The sequence below is a fragment of the Pelophylax lessonae genome, assembly GCF_965119305.1.
Source record: "Pelophylax lessonae genome assembly, chromosome: 4".
Lineage (NCBI taxonomy): Eukaryota > Metazoa > Chordata > Amphibia > Anura > Ranidae > Pelophylax > Pelophylax lessonae.
In genome coordinates this window covers 584,166,327-584,187,046 of record NC_138771.1, presented here as the reverse complement: position 1 = coordinate 584,187,046, position 20,720 = coordinate 584,166,327, and the positions used below count along the sequence as shown (strand labels likewise).

General features: G+C 40.7%; 1 protein-coding gene across 1 annotated transcript in view; it reads left to right on the top strand.

The window, feature by feature from the left end:
• Positions 1–9,114: 9,114 nt before the first annotated feature.
• LOC309554178 (uncharacterized protein) overlaps positions 9,115–20,720 on the top strand; it is a 61,692-nt gene continuing 50,086 nt past the window's right edge. Inside the window, exons 1-3 of the mRNA XM_082255798.1 lie at positions 9,115–9,225; positions 11,928–11,963; positions 17,658–17,696. Coding sequence (XP_082111924.1) covers positions 9,174–9,225; positions 11,928–11,963; positions 17,658–17,696 — 127 coding nt within the window. The 5' untranslated portion in view covers positions 9,115–9,173. The remainder of the gene's footprint in view (positions 9,226–11,927; positions 11,964–17,657; positions 17,697–20,720) is intronic.

Genomic DNA, 20,720 nt, shown 5'->3' with positions numbered 1-20,720 from the left:
CTCCATCTTGGAAGAGGAGGAAAACTGCCACGGTAATACATCAGCCCTTATATTTTTCGTACCAGGTAAGAATGAGACTATGTAATTGAAACTTGATGGAAAAAGGGCCCATCGTGCCCTTCTGGGAGATGAGCATTTTGCCTCAGACCAAAATGTGAGATTCTTATGGTCAGTCAAAATGAGGACCAGCACAGTAGTACCCTCAAGGAGATGCCTCGATACTTTAAAAGCTAAAATGTCCCCAATTTCATAATTGCATTCTGCAGTAGACAATTTCTTAGAAGTAGCCACAGGGATGCATAGAGCTCTCAGAGGTAGGAGGTTGAGACAGGAGGGCACCTACTCCAGTCTCAGATGCATCAACCTCAAGAACGAAGGGTAACGTAGAATCAAGATGTGCCAGCACAGGAGCTGTAGCAAAAGTGGCCTTGAGAGACTCAAAGGCTTTAATGGACCTGGGTACCAATTCTGTGGGTTGCCATCCTTCCTGGTCATATCAGTCAGGGGTTTCATCAGTGAAAAGAAATTACAAATAAATTTCCGATAATAATTGGCAAAGCCAAGAAAACTTTGTAGAGGACGTAGACCTATGCGTCGAGGCCACTGTAAGACTGCAGATATCTGGGTCCATCGAAAATCCGACAGTAGAAATGACATAACCCAAAAATTCAACCTTTTCACAAAGGAACTTTTCCAACTTGCAATACAGGTTATTTTCTCTCAACCTCTGAAGCACACAGGAGAAATCTGTGTGGTGGTTATCTAGGGATTTAGAATATATGAGAATATCATCGAGGTAAACCACCACACATTGCTGCAGCAAATCTCAGAGGACATTGTTAATAAATTCCTGGAAAACTGCAGGAGTGTTGCAGAGACCAAAGTGCATTACGAGGTATTCGTTGTGTCTGGTCCTAGTATTAAGGGCAGTTTTCCATTTGTCACCCTCCTTAATCTACATGAGATTTAATGGGCTCGTATAAGCATTCTTAACTGTAATGTGATTTAAGACCCATTTAATCGATACAAGGTCTCAGTTCACCACTCATCTTTTTCACAAAGAAAAAGTCAGCACCGGCAGGAGACGAGGATTTGTGGGTGAACCCCCTGGGAAAGTGAATATAGTCCTCCATGGATTTATCCTCAGAAAAAGAAAAAGGATAAACCCAGCCACGAGCAAGAATTGCACCAGGTTGAAGGTCAATTGCTCATTCATAAAGCCGACATGAAGGCAAAATAGCGGCCTGACCTTTGTCAAAGACAACACTGAATTCTTGGTTCTCCTCTGGCAATAAAAATAGTGAAGACATGCACATGACCATAATTACTTTCTGAAAACATGTATTACTGCATTGTGGTGACCAAGAGAGTACCTCAGCACAACGCCAATCAAAAGAGGGATTGTGCTTCTGTAACCAAGGAAAACCAATGACCACTGGGTAATGAAGTGAAGAAATAACCTGAACTTGGATTATCTCACAGTGAAGAGCCCCTACAGCCATGGTCAACGGAGAAATTTCATGAGTCACATGGCCAGGCTGTAAAGGTCTCCCATCAATAGCCTCAATAGCAAGTGGGAAGGTATGAGGCTGCAGCGGTATCAAGTGCTTTGACATGAAAGCACTATTTATGAACAAGCCTGCAGCCCCAGAATCGATTAGAGCCTGGGTATCGATGAAAAACTTAGACCAGGAAAGGTTAACCAGAACTAGAGGCTTATCCTTCAGGATAGCTGGGGACGCAAAGACGCCACCTAAGGTCTGTCCCCTACAGGACCTGAGGTGCGGGCATTTCCCATATAGGTAGGACAAGACTTCAATAAATACCTCCCACCACTTTGAGTTAACAACACCCAATGCAAGATAGCTGATACACTTTCATACACTTTTCTTGGAGAGATACATGGTTACTCCCCACAAGAGATTTTCTGCTTCTCCATGTTTAAAAGTAGCACAAAACTGTGTTATGTGGTGAAGTTACAGTTATCGAACTCTTTCAACTTAGACATTCAAGATTATGTTCAGTATGAAGCCAGCTTTATATATATTTTGGTAACTCCCTTGCAGTTCATTGGAGAGAACTTTTAATTTGATGCCCAGCTGTCCTTTATGCTCCCACTGTCCTGTAAGTGTGATCTCTTGTAGGCAGTACTGGGTTTTCTTTCTTGTGCATTTTCTGGTTGGATGACCACCTGGAAACAACACTGTTTGTGTGTTCTTTTAAAGAAAAGTTTGCTCTGTTTTTCTTCAAACCTCCCTATTAAAGATGTCCTCACCCCCTGAGGAAGATTTGGACTATTAAAATTGAAACGCATTGGGGTCCCTTTTTGGCAGTAATATAGGTTGGAAATTTTCTATGTACTAATTTTTTTCTGCCAGCAGAATAGGGACATGTTTTGTTGTTGAAGCTATGCATACCAGAGCTCATGTTTTAATCCAGCTATGTTGAAATTTTTACAATTATTTTTGCATCATTAAAAACTTTCTTTCTATATATATATATATATATATATATTTTTTTTATTTATATATATATATATATATATATATATATATATATATATATCTTGTACTAGTCTGACCTTTTCTTGCTGCCTTAAAGCCCCTGGGAGCATCTTTTTTTCTTGGTTTGTTAATTATTAGAGTGAGCAGCACCTTCTTTACCCATGTGGGTGGGTACTGTTTTTATTTTTTGAAGATTCCAATAAGTGACCTGCCTGGCCACAGTAAAGGCACAATTTCTCCCTCCTCCTAAAGGCTCTCTCTTCATCAGTGAGACAAGTGAAGCCTGTTCAGAATGAACAGGCTGGGACAAGGTCATTTGGTGCCCGCTGACAGAAGAACAGAAGGGAAGGCTTCAGGCTGTGTCGGGTGCAGGAGCGCACTCGGCACATTGCAGGCACAGGCACACAGAGCTTGTAGCAGCTGGCCGCCGGCAATTACACAAACAGTCAGTGTGTGAAAGAAGTTGTCCAGCCACTTTTGGCCCCTCCCTATCTCCAATAAATGTTACTGCCGAGGGCACCCGTCCCTTCTGCCCCCCCCCCCCCCTGTACTGGCTTTGGGAGTGATGGATGGGTGCCAGCTCAAAATGCACAATGCATTGATGGCTATGATTAAGCACTGATTTAGTGTGAAACCTTTTTACCTTTTTATCCTGCTCCCGTGCTGTATGAATTTTTCTTTGAAATAAACGAGAGTTAATTGGAGTGCGGCCTTCCAGATGTCTTTCTTCACCACTTCTAAAACCCCTCATCGTCACCAAACATCTTCCTTCAATCAGGAAGGAGCCTCCCCTCTCTTTACTCCACCCTGTCAACTTTTAACCCCAGTCCCCACCTTCCATCATGTCATGTAGACCCTACTCCTCTAAAGCTAGCCATAGATGGCTCTTTTTTTTTCAATCAGCCAGAGGGCTGTTCAAAAAATTGAATAGATTCCCCCATTCACACTTGTTGGATGGAGAAATCCTCTCCACTGCACCATTGTATTCTGACAGCACTACTCTTCCTCTGTCAGAAAACATGGCTCAGTGACTACAATCTATTGGCTGCAGTCAGCTGAGCGACAAATGTTTTCCAACAGTCCCGTTCGACAGCAGCCAACCGTTATATCAATTTCTATCAAGCAGGATCAGCCATAGATGGATCAAAATTTAGATCCATCTGTGGACAGCTTAAGTTTTATCAGCTCTAGGCCTATCTTTAGTCTCAGAATCAATGCAATGTATACACAGTGGCATCAGTTCCATTCTTGCAACATATTTCATTGTATCAGCAATTGTTGGAAAAAAGATTACACAATTTTTTTTCACAATGTACTTTTTTTTATTTGCCCACAGCCAGTGAATGTTTAATCATGATTCATTGGGCTGACGTACTGAGCACATGAAGGACCATTCTGCAATTGATTTTATAAGGGATCATCACTTGAGCTGGCAGGAAATCTCAGCAATAATCATCTCTTGATGGTCAAACTGCCTTGAGTCACCTTTACCTTGGAATGGTAATTCTTGTTTCCCACAAAACATAACGATTTCTACTATGGCAGATAATATAACTCTGTTTTCTATTTTGCAAGTATATTCATATGCAATTATATTTGCCTTGCTTTTTTTTTTTTTATCTTGATTGCCTTTTTACCTTTTATGAGAACCTCTGTAAATGCAATACTACAAAGTTACAAAGTGCTTTCTGTAAACTATGTGTTGCATTTGCAGGTGGATAATCCTAATCAGATTTTCATAAAATGAAGCTATGCAAAGCAAACTATACACCAAAAAGGTGCATCATTGTAGGTGAAAAGATACATATTAACCACTTTACCACCGGAGGATTTTGCTGTCTTACGTCTGGGCCACTTTTTGCGATTCGGCACTGTGCGACTTTAACTGACAATTGCGCGGTTGTGTGACGCTGTACCCAAACGAAATTTACGTCCCTTTTTTCCCACAAACAGAGCTTTCTTTTGGTGGTATTTGATCACCTGTGCAATATTTACTTTTTGCGCTATAAACAAAAAAAAGAGCGTTTATTTTGAAAAAATAACAATATTTTTAACATTTTTTTATATGAAATTCCCCCCCAAAAAAATGTAAAAATCCAATTTTTTTTAAATTTCTGGCCAATTTGTTTTCTGCTACCTATGTTTGGTAAAAAAAATCACAATAAGCGTATTTTGATTGGTTTGCGCAAAAGTTATTGCGTTTACTAACTAAGGGAAAGATTTCTGTCATTTTTGGTGTTTTTTTTTTTTAACGAGTAATGGCGGCGATCTGCGATTTTTTTTGTGGGACTGCGACATTGCGGCGGACAGATCGGACCCTTGACTGACATTTTTGACACTTTTGGAGGTACCAGTGACATTACTGCAGTAATCAGTGCTATATATATGCACTGTTACTGTAAAAATGACACTGGCAGGGAAGGGGTTAATTTTATTGGAGAGGGAGGGGTTAATGTATGCCTGGTGCTTACTGACGTGTGTGGGGGGAGGTGACTGAGTGAGTCAGGGACAGATCGCATGTTCAGCTATGCTGAACACTGCAATCTGTCACTCCCTGTCACTTAGGAGATCTGCCCGCTCTGTTTACACAGGCGGGCGGATCTCCAAACTAGATTCCCCGACGATCGGGGAAGAGCAGCAGCGATCACCGCCGCTCCTCCCCTGGCCCAACTCCCGCTGTGACTGAAAACAGCGGGAGAACGCCTCCGGCGGCGCTCGAGCACCGCCTACAGGGGGAGGAGTCCAGCGACGTAGTACTACGTCGCTGGACGTTAACTAACCACTTTGCCGCAGTACGGTCAACGTGACCGGTTGGCAAGTGGTTAATATATCAATCACTGCCCTGACAGTAGCTTCAGCTACTGTTGAGAAATCTGCCTTCAAAATTTTCAACAGCAGTCATTTTAAAAATTCTCAGCAGCTTTGCTGCCATCAAATACTTGTTTTACTCACTGAACTGCAACTCAATTTAGAACATTTGTATCATGTGTTATTTCTGGATTGTTGGTTGATATTCTGTCTCTATCATTTAAAATACACCCAATGATAAAAATTATAGACCCTTAATTTCTTAGTTAGTAGGCACTTACAAAATCTGCAGGGGATCAAATAATTATTTTCCGCACTATATTTGCTTCACATGTACCCAGGGCCGTCTTTAATATTGATTGGACCCTGGGCAAACTTTTCCTTGGGGCCTCCCGAATCCACTTATCAACTAATTGTGAGCAGTACGGGCTCAAGGGGAAGCTGCCTTGGGCCCAATAACAAGACTGGGCCCAGGGCAGCTGCCCCTTTTGCCCTTTGTTAAAGACAGCCCTGCATGTACCACAATAATGTAGCTACAGTAGTCAGTGAGAACTTGTTTTCTTACACATTCCTTTGCATGTTATCATTTTTTGAAAGACTGAGTAAGCAAATACCCCATTTATGATGGCTACCCTCACCAGAACCTTCACCTGCAAAGGTAACACATACACTATATTACCAAAAGTATTGGGACAACTGCCTTTACACGCACATGAACTTTAACGGCATCTAAGTCTTAATCCATAGGGTTCAATATTGAGTTGGCCCACCCTTGGCAGCTATAAGACCTTCAACTCGTCTGGGAAGGCTGTCCACAAGGTTTAAGAGTGTGTATAATAATGTTTGACCATTCTTCCAGAAGCACATTTGTGAGGTCAGTGCCTGACCTCACAAATGCGCTTCTGGAAGAATGGTCAAACATTCCCATAGACACACTCCTAAACCTTGTTGACAGCCTTCCCAGAAGAGTTGAAGCTGTTATAGCTGCAAAAAGTGGGCCAACTCAATATTGAACCTCACAGACTAATGGGCCATACACACTATAAGATTTTCTGAAGACTTTTTCCTTTAGACTTACCAAAATCATATAATATGAGGTCAAACCTAAACACTTTCAATTTGTATGCAATCTGGCAGGCCCTGCACTACATAGAAAAGGTAAATCTGAAGGAAAAAGTATTCAGAAAATCTTATAGTGTGTATGGCCCTTTATACTGGGATGCCATTAAAGTTCATGTGCGTGTAAATGCAGGCGTCCCAATACTTTTTGTAATATAGTGTAGCTTACAAAAAGCATCACATAGCTTTTCTGAATAAATTAACTTTGGGTAAGTGTCCATCCTCTGTGACTGAAAAGTATGATGGCCTGTACCTATTAGGAAAATGTATAATGTGTCAATCCACATAAATTAAACAATTATGAAGTTACTCTCCAATTCATAACAAGAAACAAAATGTGCCCCAGTACTGCAATTGATTGGCTTCCTAACAAAGCATCAGCTACTATCCTAAGGCTGATCCTGTGATTGTGAATTGTATTGATTATTTATTGTGGCAATTACTGTAACCAAAGTCCTTTCTTCCAAATGCATTCTTCTGGAAGGAAGGATCATCATCCTTTGCTATCATTCTAAGCTTTGGAAATGTTATATTTGTGTGTGCATATTGTTATTGACTAGCTTGGTGGAGGGTTGGCTATTGGCCTCCAAGCTGTCCTGCTGACTGGTGGTGGCAATGGTGATGAGTGGCCAGTGCAAACACAGCACTGCTGCTACTTTCTCATTACTATGATGGTAGGTTACCATTTGTGGCCTTTTTGCTGCCCCTCTGTTAGATCCCCAATGTCTCACCTTCCCTCCACTGCAGCCAGTCAAGCACAATAGCTGCTTTCTTGACTAAAATAGCCAAGGAATGACACCTCTGAAACCACAAATAACAAAATCCTTATTGCTTCTGAGTTCATTAATCACATAAGTCCACTTTAAGTCCAGAACATTTTAAGGACATTAAGTTTGTTTAAGCAGACCTATCATCTGATATGTTTTTAATGTTAAGTGCATGCATATTAAGTAATGTGTGAATTTACCATTACCATGTATTTAATGCTTATCAAATAGATTACAGTACTCCCCCTGTCAATGCCTTTGTTTATTTTTTTTCTCTGAAAAGATGGACCCATATTTGTTCAGGCATTATGCAGGGTCAGTGTCTACTTGCTGCACTGAGATAATAGCTCAGAAATAACACAACCATGTAAATTTTGGTGCCTGTGCAGTTCTTGGCTGTGTTCACAAATATCAGAACAGCCCCAGCTGCAGTCTCTTATCTTATGTAACACTGTACATTGTTACTGTATATGCAGATTTGTATCTAACCACAAGATGGCAGTGTTTAGCATTACTGTTCATCACAGCCTTAATACAGGTGTACAGAGACTGCTGGGATTTGTATGCTGGAAGCAGAATTTTTCCTTACAATGAAGCTGAGTCCAGAGGCAATCACCAGAGAACAGGAGCAGATAAAAGCAGAAGCCCAGAAACACTGGACATGGGGGGACTGAGAGAGGGACTTTGCTGGTGTAAGGAGTGTATGTGTGAGAGCTGTGTTGAGCTACATGGGCCTGGACCAAACTGAGTTACGCCAAGAATCTACAGAGGACATTGTTTAGGCCGAGCATCGAGTAAAAGAAGCAGACTTGTGGAGACTTGTTCACTGCAGAAGGGAGAGAGCCACCACCAGCACAGCCGCATCTTCAAGAGAAAAGAAGGGCCTCTGATCGCCAGACGCTCATCGCTTCACTGATCATTGCATAAGGAATGAATGAGAGGGTTCCTAACCCACTTATCAACATTTTCAGTTTCAACCAGTTTCTGCCATTCAGGTTCTTTAAGTTACAGCCAATTTTCAGCATAGGCCCCTACTATTGATACCTGTGCCAGTATCCCATACTGCTGCAGACTGCCATCCTTCAACTGTTATCACAGTCACCACCTCTTAAAGGGATTCTTCACATTTAAAAGGGACTGCACCTTCCGCAGAGCACCAACATAAGGGCCCCAACTAAGCTGGCAGAAGAATGAACCTTCCAGATAGGCTGTGCTAAGGGACTATCTTTCTTAGAAGTATCGGTGTGCAGGAGGTTTACCAGCTTACGTAGAGCTTAAACCTAGATACTCCTGACTGAGGGACTACAAGTGAGCTATCCCTAATTCCTTGTTAATCTTACACATCTCACTTGGAGAGTAATTGTTTATAACCTCAATCCTGCAGGACAGGTAACTATGCTTTAAAGGGTATTTTACTGGACTGTATTACTCTTGTGCTGATTCACCTTGTTTACTGTTTAACCATTTTCTTAAATGTTAAATTATCTGCAATTCTCTATATTTATACAACTTGGTCATCTATTTTGTAACCATGTGTGCATATTCTTCCTGTGTGGCTGCCGGGAGACAATCCGGCCAAGGTCATTTGGTGGGTTAGTTGGAGTGGGGCTCCGTATCAGACCAAGAAAGGAACAGAGGAACCAATTATGCCAGTGTTTTTTAAGGGGTGGTGCTACACTTATGACTTGCCACAGATGTTCCAGTCTGATCGCTGGGGGAGAGTAGACTGAGGAAATGCTTTCTGCTGTTTGCAGCAGACAGATGGCAAAGTCACTTGTGTGGAGCCCATGGACCGCTTTTTAATGATAAAAGGTGGTGCTTCTTTTTTATTAAAAGATGACACAATATCTGTATATTGTGACATATCAAAAATATATTTATGCTGAGTTTTCCTGAAAAGAGGAACTGGGAATTTGTCAGTGCTTACCCCCTTTTCTGGTAGTGTGAAAAGAGCTTCTCTAATTTAATAGCTGTCATGATCATGTACCATATCACAATGACTGGTTCAAGAGAGCAACTGCTGCGGGGTGAGTGTCTTTGAATTTTGGGGGTTCTGGAGAGTGGGATGTGTGGGAATTGCTATGGGTGGTTGAATAATAATGAAGGATTTATCTAGGAGGAGAGATCTTTATGGTAGGGCTCTCACATACCAAGACAGATTGCCTCTTTACCAGCTTGCCTGCAATTCCCTTAACTGATACACTCTACACATGATTTGATTGTTGGAAGTAGTATTCAGTTAGCTTGCTTGTAAATGTCTGTCTGATCTTGTAACCATGTGCAGGGGCCCTTGACACCCCTAAGAAAAGAAATGCATAGTAGATCGCTATTCAGAGGGCATGTGACAGGCGGTGATATTTGCTTCCTTACCACCTCATATAACCCTGTAAGTGCCACACCGGCATGGCCCTATAGACTTACAGTGATAGTGTCCATAGTTGTTAGTAACATAGCTTTATCATCTCTTGATCCTGCCAGTAGATCCATTATGTTTAACTACTTTTAACAGTGACAACACTGTTCATTATGAAGGATGGAATCATACAGCAGCATTGTGCCCCTGTGTATGGGGTAGCCTTAGATGAACCTTTAGTTTTAAATAAACCTAAAATAAAAGACCAACTAATTGAAGTTTAAAGCCCCGTACACACGCACCGATTGTCGGCCGAACGATCGGCCGTCTTTTGTCCAGTGCTGTCGTGTTGGTTGAACAGTGCTCAAGACTGCACATGAATTTCGTCGGCCAACAACAACCAACTTCAGAAGTGATGTCATATGATGGTTAACTTTCCGTGTGTTTTTTCTTCTCTGAGCATGCCCAGTCTTGCTCATCTGGCTTTTGTCGGCCGAAATCTGTACTGACTGACGAACAATCGGTCGTTCTGGTGACGGCCAACAAAAATTTTATAGCATGCAGACCAGATTTTGTTCGGCCGAAAAGTCGCAGTCGGTTGTCGGAAGCATCATACTAACAAGCCGACAATCGGCCGATCGGGCGTTGGCCGAACATTAACGGCTGACAATCGGTACGTGTGTACGGGGCTTAACTCTACCTACCACTTTTCAAGCAGATGCAGTAACAGTCCTATTTTCAAAAAACCCCAGCTGTGTATATGGTTTGTCCCAAACTCTAATTGTCATTTTTGCTGGACAGCTTGGTCTGTATGGGAATGTAGAGAAAAAACAAAGGCATGTGAAAAAAGAAAGGATGTAATATACTGTACTGAATGCTAAAATTTTGGGGTATTAAACATGTACGATTGCCAGAACAAAACATAGTTTTCTATAGTAGTATCTTGTTTTGGTTCTGTGTTTCCAGGAATCAGTTAGGTCAGCCTGTTCCCATTATATTAAAGCTTTGCGAAAGTTATTAAGTGCCAAAAAAAAAAGAGAGAGTGTGCCCTTGTATGTGCATGTACTGTATGGTAAAGCTGGATATACACTAGTAGAATTTCAGATGAAAAGTCATTTGAAAATTCTCAGAACATTCGAATGTCACTCAAAACTAGTTCAATTTTGTTTGCTTTTACCTTTTGATTTTGAAATGAATGAACTTTACTAAAGAAGAACAAAATCTACTGTTAGAAAGTCGTACATTTGGGAAAAATTTTTAATCTTGCACCTTCAAATTTTCTCGTCACTGCAGTTAAAAATGCACATCTCTTTGACCCACATAATGATTAGAAAAATTAAAGAAAATGTTGAATGAAATTCTTCTAGTATAAACCCGACTTAATGCCTGGTACGCACGATGATAAAATCGGAAAAAAAAAAAAAACACATTCAGAGTGATTGTTCAAAATCTAATCATTAGTACACAGCTTTCCAGAGCCGATCACCACAGTTCATGGGATAAAATATGAAGGGACAAGCACGAAAATGTTTCTCTTATCATAACAGAACAAACAATTTTCATGTAATACGTATAGTATTCCTCCATAAAAAATCCAATGACTAGAACCCTGCATAATCGGGAAGAACAACCCGGAAAGGAAAAATGGTAACAAAAAAATGAAAACAATCTTCGTATACAATGAATATGTTCATTAGCACGAAAAAAAATATCCTTTTTTACGATTAAAATATGTTAAATAGCAATAATGGAGTTGTAATCTTATTGCTACATTTTTGGGTATTATCTGCAGATCATCTTATAAAGATATTTACCCTGGAAATATTATTTTTTTATTATAATGCCCTTTGCACTGTATTAAAGAAAATCAAAACTTTTATTTTTTTCTGATAAAAATGAGTGTTATCCAAAAGCGTAAATGCATAATGGATGGGAGAAAAAAAGCTTAGTGTGAGGAAGATGATGGTCTTTTTATTTTGATTCATTCATATCCAAGTACTGTACCTAAAAGAAATTAGCAATGAATCAACAGGGCCTAGATCACATGTACATTAAATCACTTCTGATTACACGCTGGTACGTATTTATGCTCACAGGAAGTTGTACTGGATCAAAAGAGAATTTTTGTATGCTTAGTAGCACTTTTGTGTTTCATATAAGATTAGCATGCAAAAAACCTAGATGATCATTTGTTCAGTTTTCTCTTTGTGTGTACCAGGCATAAGTGTGGTCGCTACAGGAAGGACAGATGTGAAAAATTTTATTTCTGTAAACTTCTGTGTAATTCTGTGTATCATAAAATTCTGTGTAACACCATTGATTGCAAACAATAGCAATAATATTAATCATTTTTTTTTCTTCTGAATATTTTCTCAGGTGCCTGTCTTATAATTCTCTGGTTTTTCATGACAGGTGAGTTACAGAAAAATACAGTAAACCTGTAGAAATGCTGCTTTGCCTCCTATAGGTACATCAAAGCCCGCTGATCCCAGTGCTGTCTTTTCCATATTCCTGATGTAGGATAGAATGTGTTGTGGGGTTGATTAGCTCGGTGGCGGGTATGGATGACCCCTTGTGCATTTACACAGGGAGATAGCCGAGAAGTGGTTGCAAACAACAGTTTGGTTTATTCTTGCAATTTACTTCACACAAGTGCAAGCCTCAAAAACATCAAAATAAAAATAAAACACAAAATAAATCCTTGCCACTGTGGGCGGCTACCTTCTCACATACAGGAACCTACCTACGGAGTCTGTCTCCAACCTACTGTTGGGCAAACCTTGCTGATCCTACAGCAGACACTCAATAGTCCATTTATTTTCTTTTCACACAACAAATGTCCATTGAACATGTCCCTTTTCTCTTCACATAGAGGACATTCCTTTGTTTGTCTCTTCACATAGCAAACAGTTCATTTATTTCTTTTCACATAGAAATAGTCCCAGACCTCACCTTGAGTAGTCTTCAATCTTGATTAATTTCCCCTTCACACAGGAAATGTCCATTGGTTTCTTTTCACAGAGAAACGATCCAAGACCTCACCTTGAGTAGTCTTCACACTTTTTACCCTCCTCAGCGCACATCGCTCCAGGAGGTCTTCCCCTCCTATGCTCACACAGCTTCAGGGGGCACCCATATGATTGTCCTCCACTACCCACACGGCGTCAGGAGGCAGCAATCCTTCTCCCAGGCTCTCACAGCGTCGGGAGGCACACATCTGACTGTCCTCCTCTCCCCAGCCCACACGGCGTCAGGAGGCAGCAATCAATAGGACTTCCTTTGGACAAATTATAGAGGCCTTAACTTCCTCATTCCGAACAGCTGAAGGCCTTTCAACTTCCTTAAGCCGTCCTGGCTACCTTTTCAGCCGACACCCTATAGTAATTGGTGAATTTTCTAAACCAGGTGGAAATGTATCTCCTGTCTGTGACTACATCCACAGATTTACCTGACTTCCTGTCACAGTGTACACATGCATCTTTGTCCCATGCTAGTTTTGTGCAGGCAACTCAAGTTCCTTCACGCCAAACCTATTACATCATGTATTTTTTGAGTTAGCCTTGTGCACAGACGAGCATACCTGGAAACACCTGAAATCCGTCATTTGGAAGGGTGTCCAAATACTTTTGGCCTTATAGGTAGGTGTGATGGTCAGGTGCCCACACACACATTTGGACATATAGTTTATTTGTATACCTGGTCCAGATATAGTTTATTCCACATATAGTTTATTTGTATACCTGGTCCAAAACTCTTACACATACTCTATGTAAGAGTTTTGACAAATGTAGGCCACTTTCACTGGTTACATAACTAAGGGATTTACTAGTAGTGTCTCTAATTGTGACTAGAAATGGTAATGCCTTGCTGTGTTATTTTTTTAAGTTTCAGCCACAGAATCCTCTCCCTTACCACTTTAAATTATATGATCTTTGTAATGCACTGTGCTACTACAGCACTGTTCACTCTACTACAGCACTGATCACTCTTAGTGAGTGCTCTGTAAAAGGATCACAAGCCCAGGAGCTGGTCAATTCAGCTTCTGGGCTTAGCGTTAGACCATGACTGTCGTTGGTAGCATTAAAAAATGTTTTTCAGTTTTTACTTTTTTTTTTCCATGGGAAAATTCTCCATATGTGATCTCCCTTTTCCTGAAACAACTGCTCAACAAATGGATTGTCCAATATAGAGGGGGAACTCTGCAGTCTTCCAATATCTCAAGAAAAATAGACTTTTCTTTTTGTTTTTTGAGGACAGTAACATTCAAATTTTGGAGAACCAAAACAACCATCCCCAGACAGTGGAGGGGGCCTTTCACAATATCTAAGCTTCAGTCATGTAACTCAAACAATTACCACATCTCCCAGACCTTTTCTAACACCTCTTCCAGCTAAGCCTTTTTCAAGCTTTTAACCTCAGAGGAACCCCTGCTAAAACCAATTAACTGGTGGCCAGTGTGCCGGGTTGACTAAACTCCTGCACAGGCACTGGAGTTACATCATCCCACGATAGCCAATCAAGATGGCTCAAGACCAGAACCCGGAAGAAGCCTGTGGGAAGATTCCTGGCAAGGGAACTCGTAGGCATCAGACCATTGGAGCTAAGTTAATTATTCCAGAGTTTAGTTCTGTTTTAAATTGCTTGTAACACCAAAGCATATAGTGTTTAAAAAAGTAGGCTATAATAAATATGTAGCACCCTCCTAGGTAGGTGCTAGTGAGAAAGTATAGCTTTGAGTTACATCATCCCACGATAGCCAATCAAGATGGCTCAAGACCAGAACCCGGAAGAAGCCTGTGGGAAGATTCCTGGCGAGGGAACTCGCAGGCATCAGACCATTGGAGCTAAGTTAATTATTCCAGAGTTTAGTTCTGTTTTATATTGCTTGTAACACCAAAGCATATAGTGTTTAAAAAAGTAGGCTATAATACAGTAAATATGTAGCACCCTCCTAGGTAGGTGCTAGTGAGAAAGTATAGCTTTGAGCTTTGTCGGTTTACTAGAGGGGCTACAGGTAAATCTATATTGTTCTCTGCCTACCAGAGAGGAGGATCTGTTAGTAAGGTCTGCTCATTGTGCTCAGTATGCAATTCATTCAGTCTAGAGAGTGTTTCATGGGAGGCATATTGGACAGTGGGAGAAAACCTGACGAATGGATGCATGGGCTTTTGATACAGACCTGATGATTGGCAGAGGGCAGGATGCCTCGGTGCATGTTGGGATACTGTATAAAAGCCAGGAGCACATGTGCTCGGGGTCTTTTGTTGGGGAGCAGAGTCCCGGAGGGAGGGGGCGGCTGCCTCCTCCTCTGTAGAGATGCCACGAGGCCTCGAAGGGTCGTTCTGAGGGCTGGAAGACTGGTTGGGAGGAGCTAAACCCAGAGGTCCAGGGGAAAGCTGACTGAGAGCTTAGACACTGGAGGTCCTGTTTCTGCAGTATCGTGAATACAGGAACTCGTGTCAGTGGACGGGTGTCAGCTGAAAGGGGATGCTAGTGACAGTGTCCTGAAGATAAAAAATCAATCACCAAGTTTAGAGAGTAGAGAGAGCAAGATACTTAACCCCATCTAAACTTGTGGCAGTGTGGATTAACAGCTAAGTACTGAAGAAATTCTGGAGGTAGAAGTCCTCACCTATGTGAATAGTTCCATTGGATTATACCACTATTCCCTTCTCCTATCCCAACTACAAAATACACAAACAAATCCAACACCCCTAGACTGTTTATTACTGTGAAGAGCCCACAGGAGCAAGGAGTTTAATCTAATTATGACTGTGTGCTGGTAACCAGGGGAGCCCGTCACTGCAATTTCCAGCAGTCCCTGCGGGGACAGTGCTACAAATACATATAGCAAGAAATTATAATCTAACAGTACAATGTTTTTGGTGATCAATTACTTTGATCTTTAGAGTCATATTTGCAATTGAAATGTTGTTTAAAAGTAGAAATAGTTAAAAATTTGACAATTGCCATATGTTTGTTCACTGTTACACTAGATTTGCATGAAAAAGAAAATAGAAAAACTTTAAATCTTTTATGTTATACCTTTCTTTAGATTCTCCAACAACCATGTATTTTGAAAGACTATCTGATTGAATATAAATAAAATGCACTATTTACGTAAACCCTCAAACTACATACAGTGGCTGTTGAGAAATGTAATGGGGTTTAAACAGAGATTTTGAATTGAGACTGTGTAGTACTAATTCTGAACCCTGTAAAAGATAAGAATACTCCGTGCATTTTAAACAATATGTCTTAAAAAAAAAAAAAAAAAGGTTCAGTGTGTGGGTATATATAAAAAAGATATATATACATTGTGTGTGTATCTGTATGTGTATATATTTATTTATATATATATATATATATATATATATATATATAACTTCTCAACAAAAATTAAGGGAACACTTTGAAAACACATCAGATCTCAATGGGGAAAAATATCATACTGATATGGACTGGGTAATGTGTTAGGAATGAAAGGATGTCACATCATTTGATGGAAATTAAAATGATCATCCTACAGAGGGCTGAATTCAAAGTTACCCTGAAAATCAAAGTGAAAAAATGATGCAGCAGGCTAGTCCATTTTGCTGACATTTTATTGCAACAACTCAAAATGATGCTCAGTAGTTTGTATGGCCCCCACATGCTTGCATGCCTGACAATGTCAGGGGATGCTGCTAATGAGACGACAGATGGTAGCCTGGGGTATTTTCTCCCAGATCTACCATCACTGAGCTCATGAACAGACTGAGGTGCAATCTGGCGGCGTCGGCTGGACCAAAACCTAATGTTCCAGAGGTGTTCTATTGTATTCTGGTCAGGCGAGCGTGGGGGGCCATTCAATGGTATCGATTCATTCATCATCCAGGAACTGGCTGCATACTCTTGCTACTTGAGGCTGGGCATTGTTGTGCACCAGAAGGAATCTAGGACCCACTGCAGCAGCAGAGGGCCTGACAATGGTTCTAAGGGTTTTCATCCTGATACCTATTGGTAGTCAGGGTGCCATTGTCTAGCCTATAGAGGTCTGTAAATCCCTCCATGGATTTGCCTCCCCAGACCATCATTGACCCACCACCAAACCGGTTATGCTGAACAATGTTACAGACAGCATAACCTTCTCCCAGGTTCTCCAGACCCTTTCATGTCTGTCACATGTGCTCAGGGTGAACTTGCTCATCTGTGAAAAGCACAGGGTGTCAGTGGTGGACCTGCCAATTCTGGTGTTCAATGTTAAATTCCAATCCAGCTCCATGGTGCAGGGCAGTGAGCACAGGGCCCACTAGAGGACGTTGGGCCCTCAGGCCCTCCTTGTGAAGTCAGTTTCTGATTTTTTTGTCAGAGACATTTACACCAGTGGCCTGCTGGAAGTCATTTTGAAAGCGCTTTGGCAGTGTTCCTTCTTGCACATAGGAGCAGATACCGGTCCTGCTGATGGGTTAAGGACCTTCTACTGCCCTGTCCAGCTATCCTAGAGTAACTGCCTGTCTCCTGGAATCTCCTCCATGCTCTTCAGACTGTGCTGGGAGACACAGCAAACCTTCTAGCAATGGCACGCATTGATGTGCCATCCTGGAGGACTTGGACTGCCTGTGCAACCTCTATAGGGTCCAGGTATCTTCTCATGCTACCAGTAGTGACACTGACCCTAGCCAAATGTAAAACTAGTGAAAAACAGTCAGAAAAGATGAGTAGGGGAAAAAAGTCAGTGGCCTCCACCTGCAAAACCATTCTTGTTTTGGAGTTCATCTCATTGTTGCCCATCTAGTGCACCTGTACTTAATTTCATTAACACCAAAGCAGCTGAAACTGATTAACATCCTCCGTTGCTACCTAACTTACCAGATCAATATCCCAGGAGTGCAATTGACTTAATGCTATACTCTGATTAAAAAGTGTTCCTTTAATTTTTTTGAGCAATATATATATATATATATATATATATATATATATATATATATATATATATATATATATATATATATATTTTTTTTTTTTTTTTTTTCTTGGGGGCCATTTAAGGTGTAGATATTATGTTACAGTAATGTTGCAGAGAAAGAACTGTATTTATTTTATTTTCTTTTTAATTTTTAATAGAAGGACAATATGATAGTGAAAGCGGATATAATTATTCTGGTAAGTGGAATCCTCCAGCATATTTTTGCAATTTCCTCTTGCAAAATGAACTCCAGACACATCATATAATGAACAGGAAATAGCCTGAATGTTGCCAATGCTGTATACATCTAAGATGTGATCTCTGGTTGACAGCAGTTGCATTCACCTGGGGCACATTTATCCTGTGAATGTGGAATACACAGCATAACCCAATGAACCTTTATATATACATTATATTACCAAAAGTATTGGGACGCCTGCCTTTACACGCACATGAACTTTAATGCAATCCCAGTCTTAGTCTGTAGGGTTCAATGTTGAGTTGGCCCACCCTTTGCAGCTATAACAACTTAAACTCTTCTGGAAAGGCTGTCCACAAGGTTTAGGAGTGTCTATGGGAATGTTTGACCATTCTTCCAGAATCGCATTTGTGAGGTCAGACACTGATGTGGATGAAAAGGCCTGGCTCACAATCTCCACTCTAATGGGCCATACACACTATACAATTTTCTTTAGATTTTTTTCCTTCACTCTTACCAAAACCATATATTATGAAGTCAAACCTAAACACTTTCAATTTGTATGCAATCAGGCAGGCCCTTGCACTACATAGTTGAAGGTAAATCTAGTGGAAATCTGACAACAAAAGTTGTATAGTGTGTATCCAGCTTAACTCACCCCAAAGGTGTTCTGGTGGGTTGAGGTTAGGACTCTGTGCAGGCCAGTCAAGTTCCTCCACCCCAAACTCACTCATCCATGTCTTTATGGACCTTGCTTTGTGCACTGGTGTGCAGTCATGTTGGAACAGGAAGGGGCCATCCCCAAACTGTTCCCACAAAGTTAGGAGCATGAAATTGTCCAAAATGTCTTGGTATGCTGACGCCTTAAAAGTTCCTCTCACTGAAACTAATGGGCCATACACACTATAAGATTTTCTGAAGACTTTTTCCTTTAGACTTACCAAAACCATATAATAGAAGGTCAAACCTAAAAACTTTAAATTTGTATGCAATCTGGCAGGCCCTTGCACTACATAGAAAAGGTAAATCTGAAGGAAATCTAACCACAAAAGTTGGATAGTGTGTATCAAACTTAAGGGGCCAAACCCAACCCTTGAAAACAACCCCACACCATAAGCCCCCTCCACCAAATGATTTGGACCAGTGCAAAAAAGCAAGGTCCATAAAGACAGTCCTGACCTCAACCTGATAGAACACCTTTGGGATGAATCAAAGTGGAGACTGTGAGCCTTCTCACCCACATCAGTGCCTGACCTCACAAGTGCGCTTCTTGAAGAATGGTCAAACATTCCCATAGACACACTCCTAAACCTTGTGGACAGACTTCCAGGAAAAGTTGAAGCTGTTATAGCTCCAACTCAATATTGAACCCTTCGGACTAAGGCTGAGATGCCAGTAAAGTTCATGTGCGTGTAAAGGCAGGCGTCCCAATACTTTTGGTAATATAGTGTACATATACCCATACACATACACAAAAATGATATATTTAAACCCAAGAACATAAAATGTATATATTTCATCTTGGCAGTCTTTGGATGTGGTGACTGCATTCATTTTTTATTTATACCAGAGATAACTGGAAACAATGTTATGGGAAACAATGCAGCATAGTCAGAGATCAAAGGAAGTCAGTGGGCAAGGTTTCTGGCAGGACTAACAGGTATTTTTTGCACGTATCAAAGAGATATAACATTGTGATTTCATTGGTATATTTAAGAGACCAAATAAGGACCACATAAGATACATTCATTGCTAGGGTTTACATAATCTTTCATTTAAAAGTATCCCTAAACTTAAAAATGTTTAATGAATATCATTCCAAATACTAGTTTATAGTTAGCTGTTAACAATAGGCTCCCAGCATTTCGTCATGCATTTAGTGAGTTTAAACAATAAATTCTATTAGTGTGCTACTGCAGTTACCACCACATCACATTTACTGACCACATCACTGCTATCAGACTATAATAATCAACGTGTACCAGTGTCATAAAAAAAAAATAAACCCTAATATCCAAAAATCCATACATGTACAACATCTTACTTTATTTGGCTACATTGAAAACATTTGTATCACTTGAACTTGTGCAAAGAACACCTAAAACTCCTTTCCCAATGATGCGCTTTTGCCATGGTGGAACTCACCTTTCCAGTGGGACAAAAGCATATTAAAATGATTTGCCTTTAAAGCTTGTGAGACTTTATCCACTTTACCACCGGAGGATTTTGCTGTCTTACGTCTGGGCCACTTTTTGCGATTCGGCACTGTGCGAATTTAACTGACAATTGCACAGTCATGCAACGCCGTACCCAAACTAAATGTATGTCCTTGTTTCCCCACAAACAGAGCTTTCTTTTGGTGGTATTTGATCACCTGTGCGATTTTTACTTTTTGTGCTATAAACAAAAAAAGAGCGACAATTTTGAAAAAATAACAATATTTTTCACATTTTTTTATATGAAATCCCCCCCCCCCCCCAAAAAAAAATGTAAAAATCTAAATTTTTTATCATTTTAGGCCAATTTGTTTTCTGCTACATATTTTTGGTAAAAAAAATTGCAATAAGTGTATTTTGATTGGTTTGCGCAAAAGTTATTGCGTTTACTAACTAAGGGAAAGATTTCTGTCATTTTTGGTGTTTTTTTTTTAACGAGTAATGGCGGCGATCTGCGATTTCTTTTGCGGGACTGCGACATTGCGGCGGACAGATCGGACCCTTGACTGACATTTTTGACACTTTTGGGGGTACCAGTGACATTACTACAGTAATCAGTGCTATAAATATGCACTGTTACTGTAAAAATTACACTAGCAGGGAAAGGGTTAATTTTATTGGAGAGGGAGGGGATAATGTATGCCTGGTGCTTACTGACGTGTGTGGGGGGAGGTGACTGAGTGACACAAGGACAGATCGCATGTTCAGCTACGCTGAACCCTGCAATCTGACCCTGCCTGTCACCAAGGAGATCCGCCCGCTTGTGTTTACACAAGCGGGCGGATCTCCAGACTCGATTCCCCGAT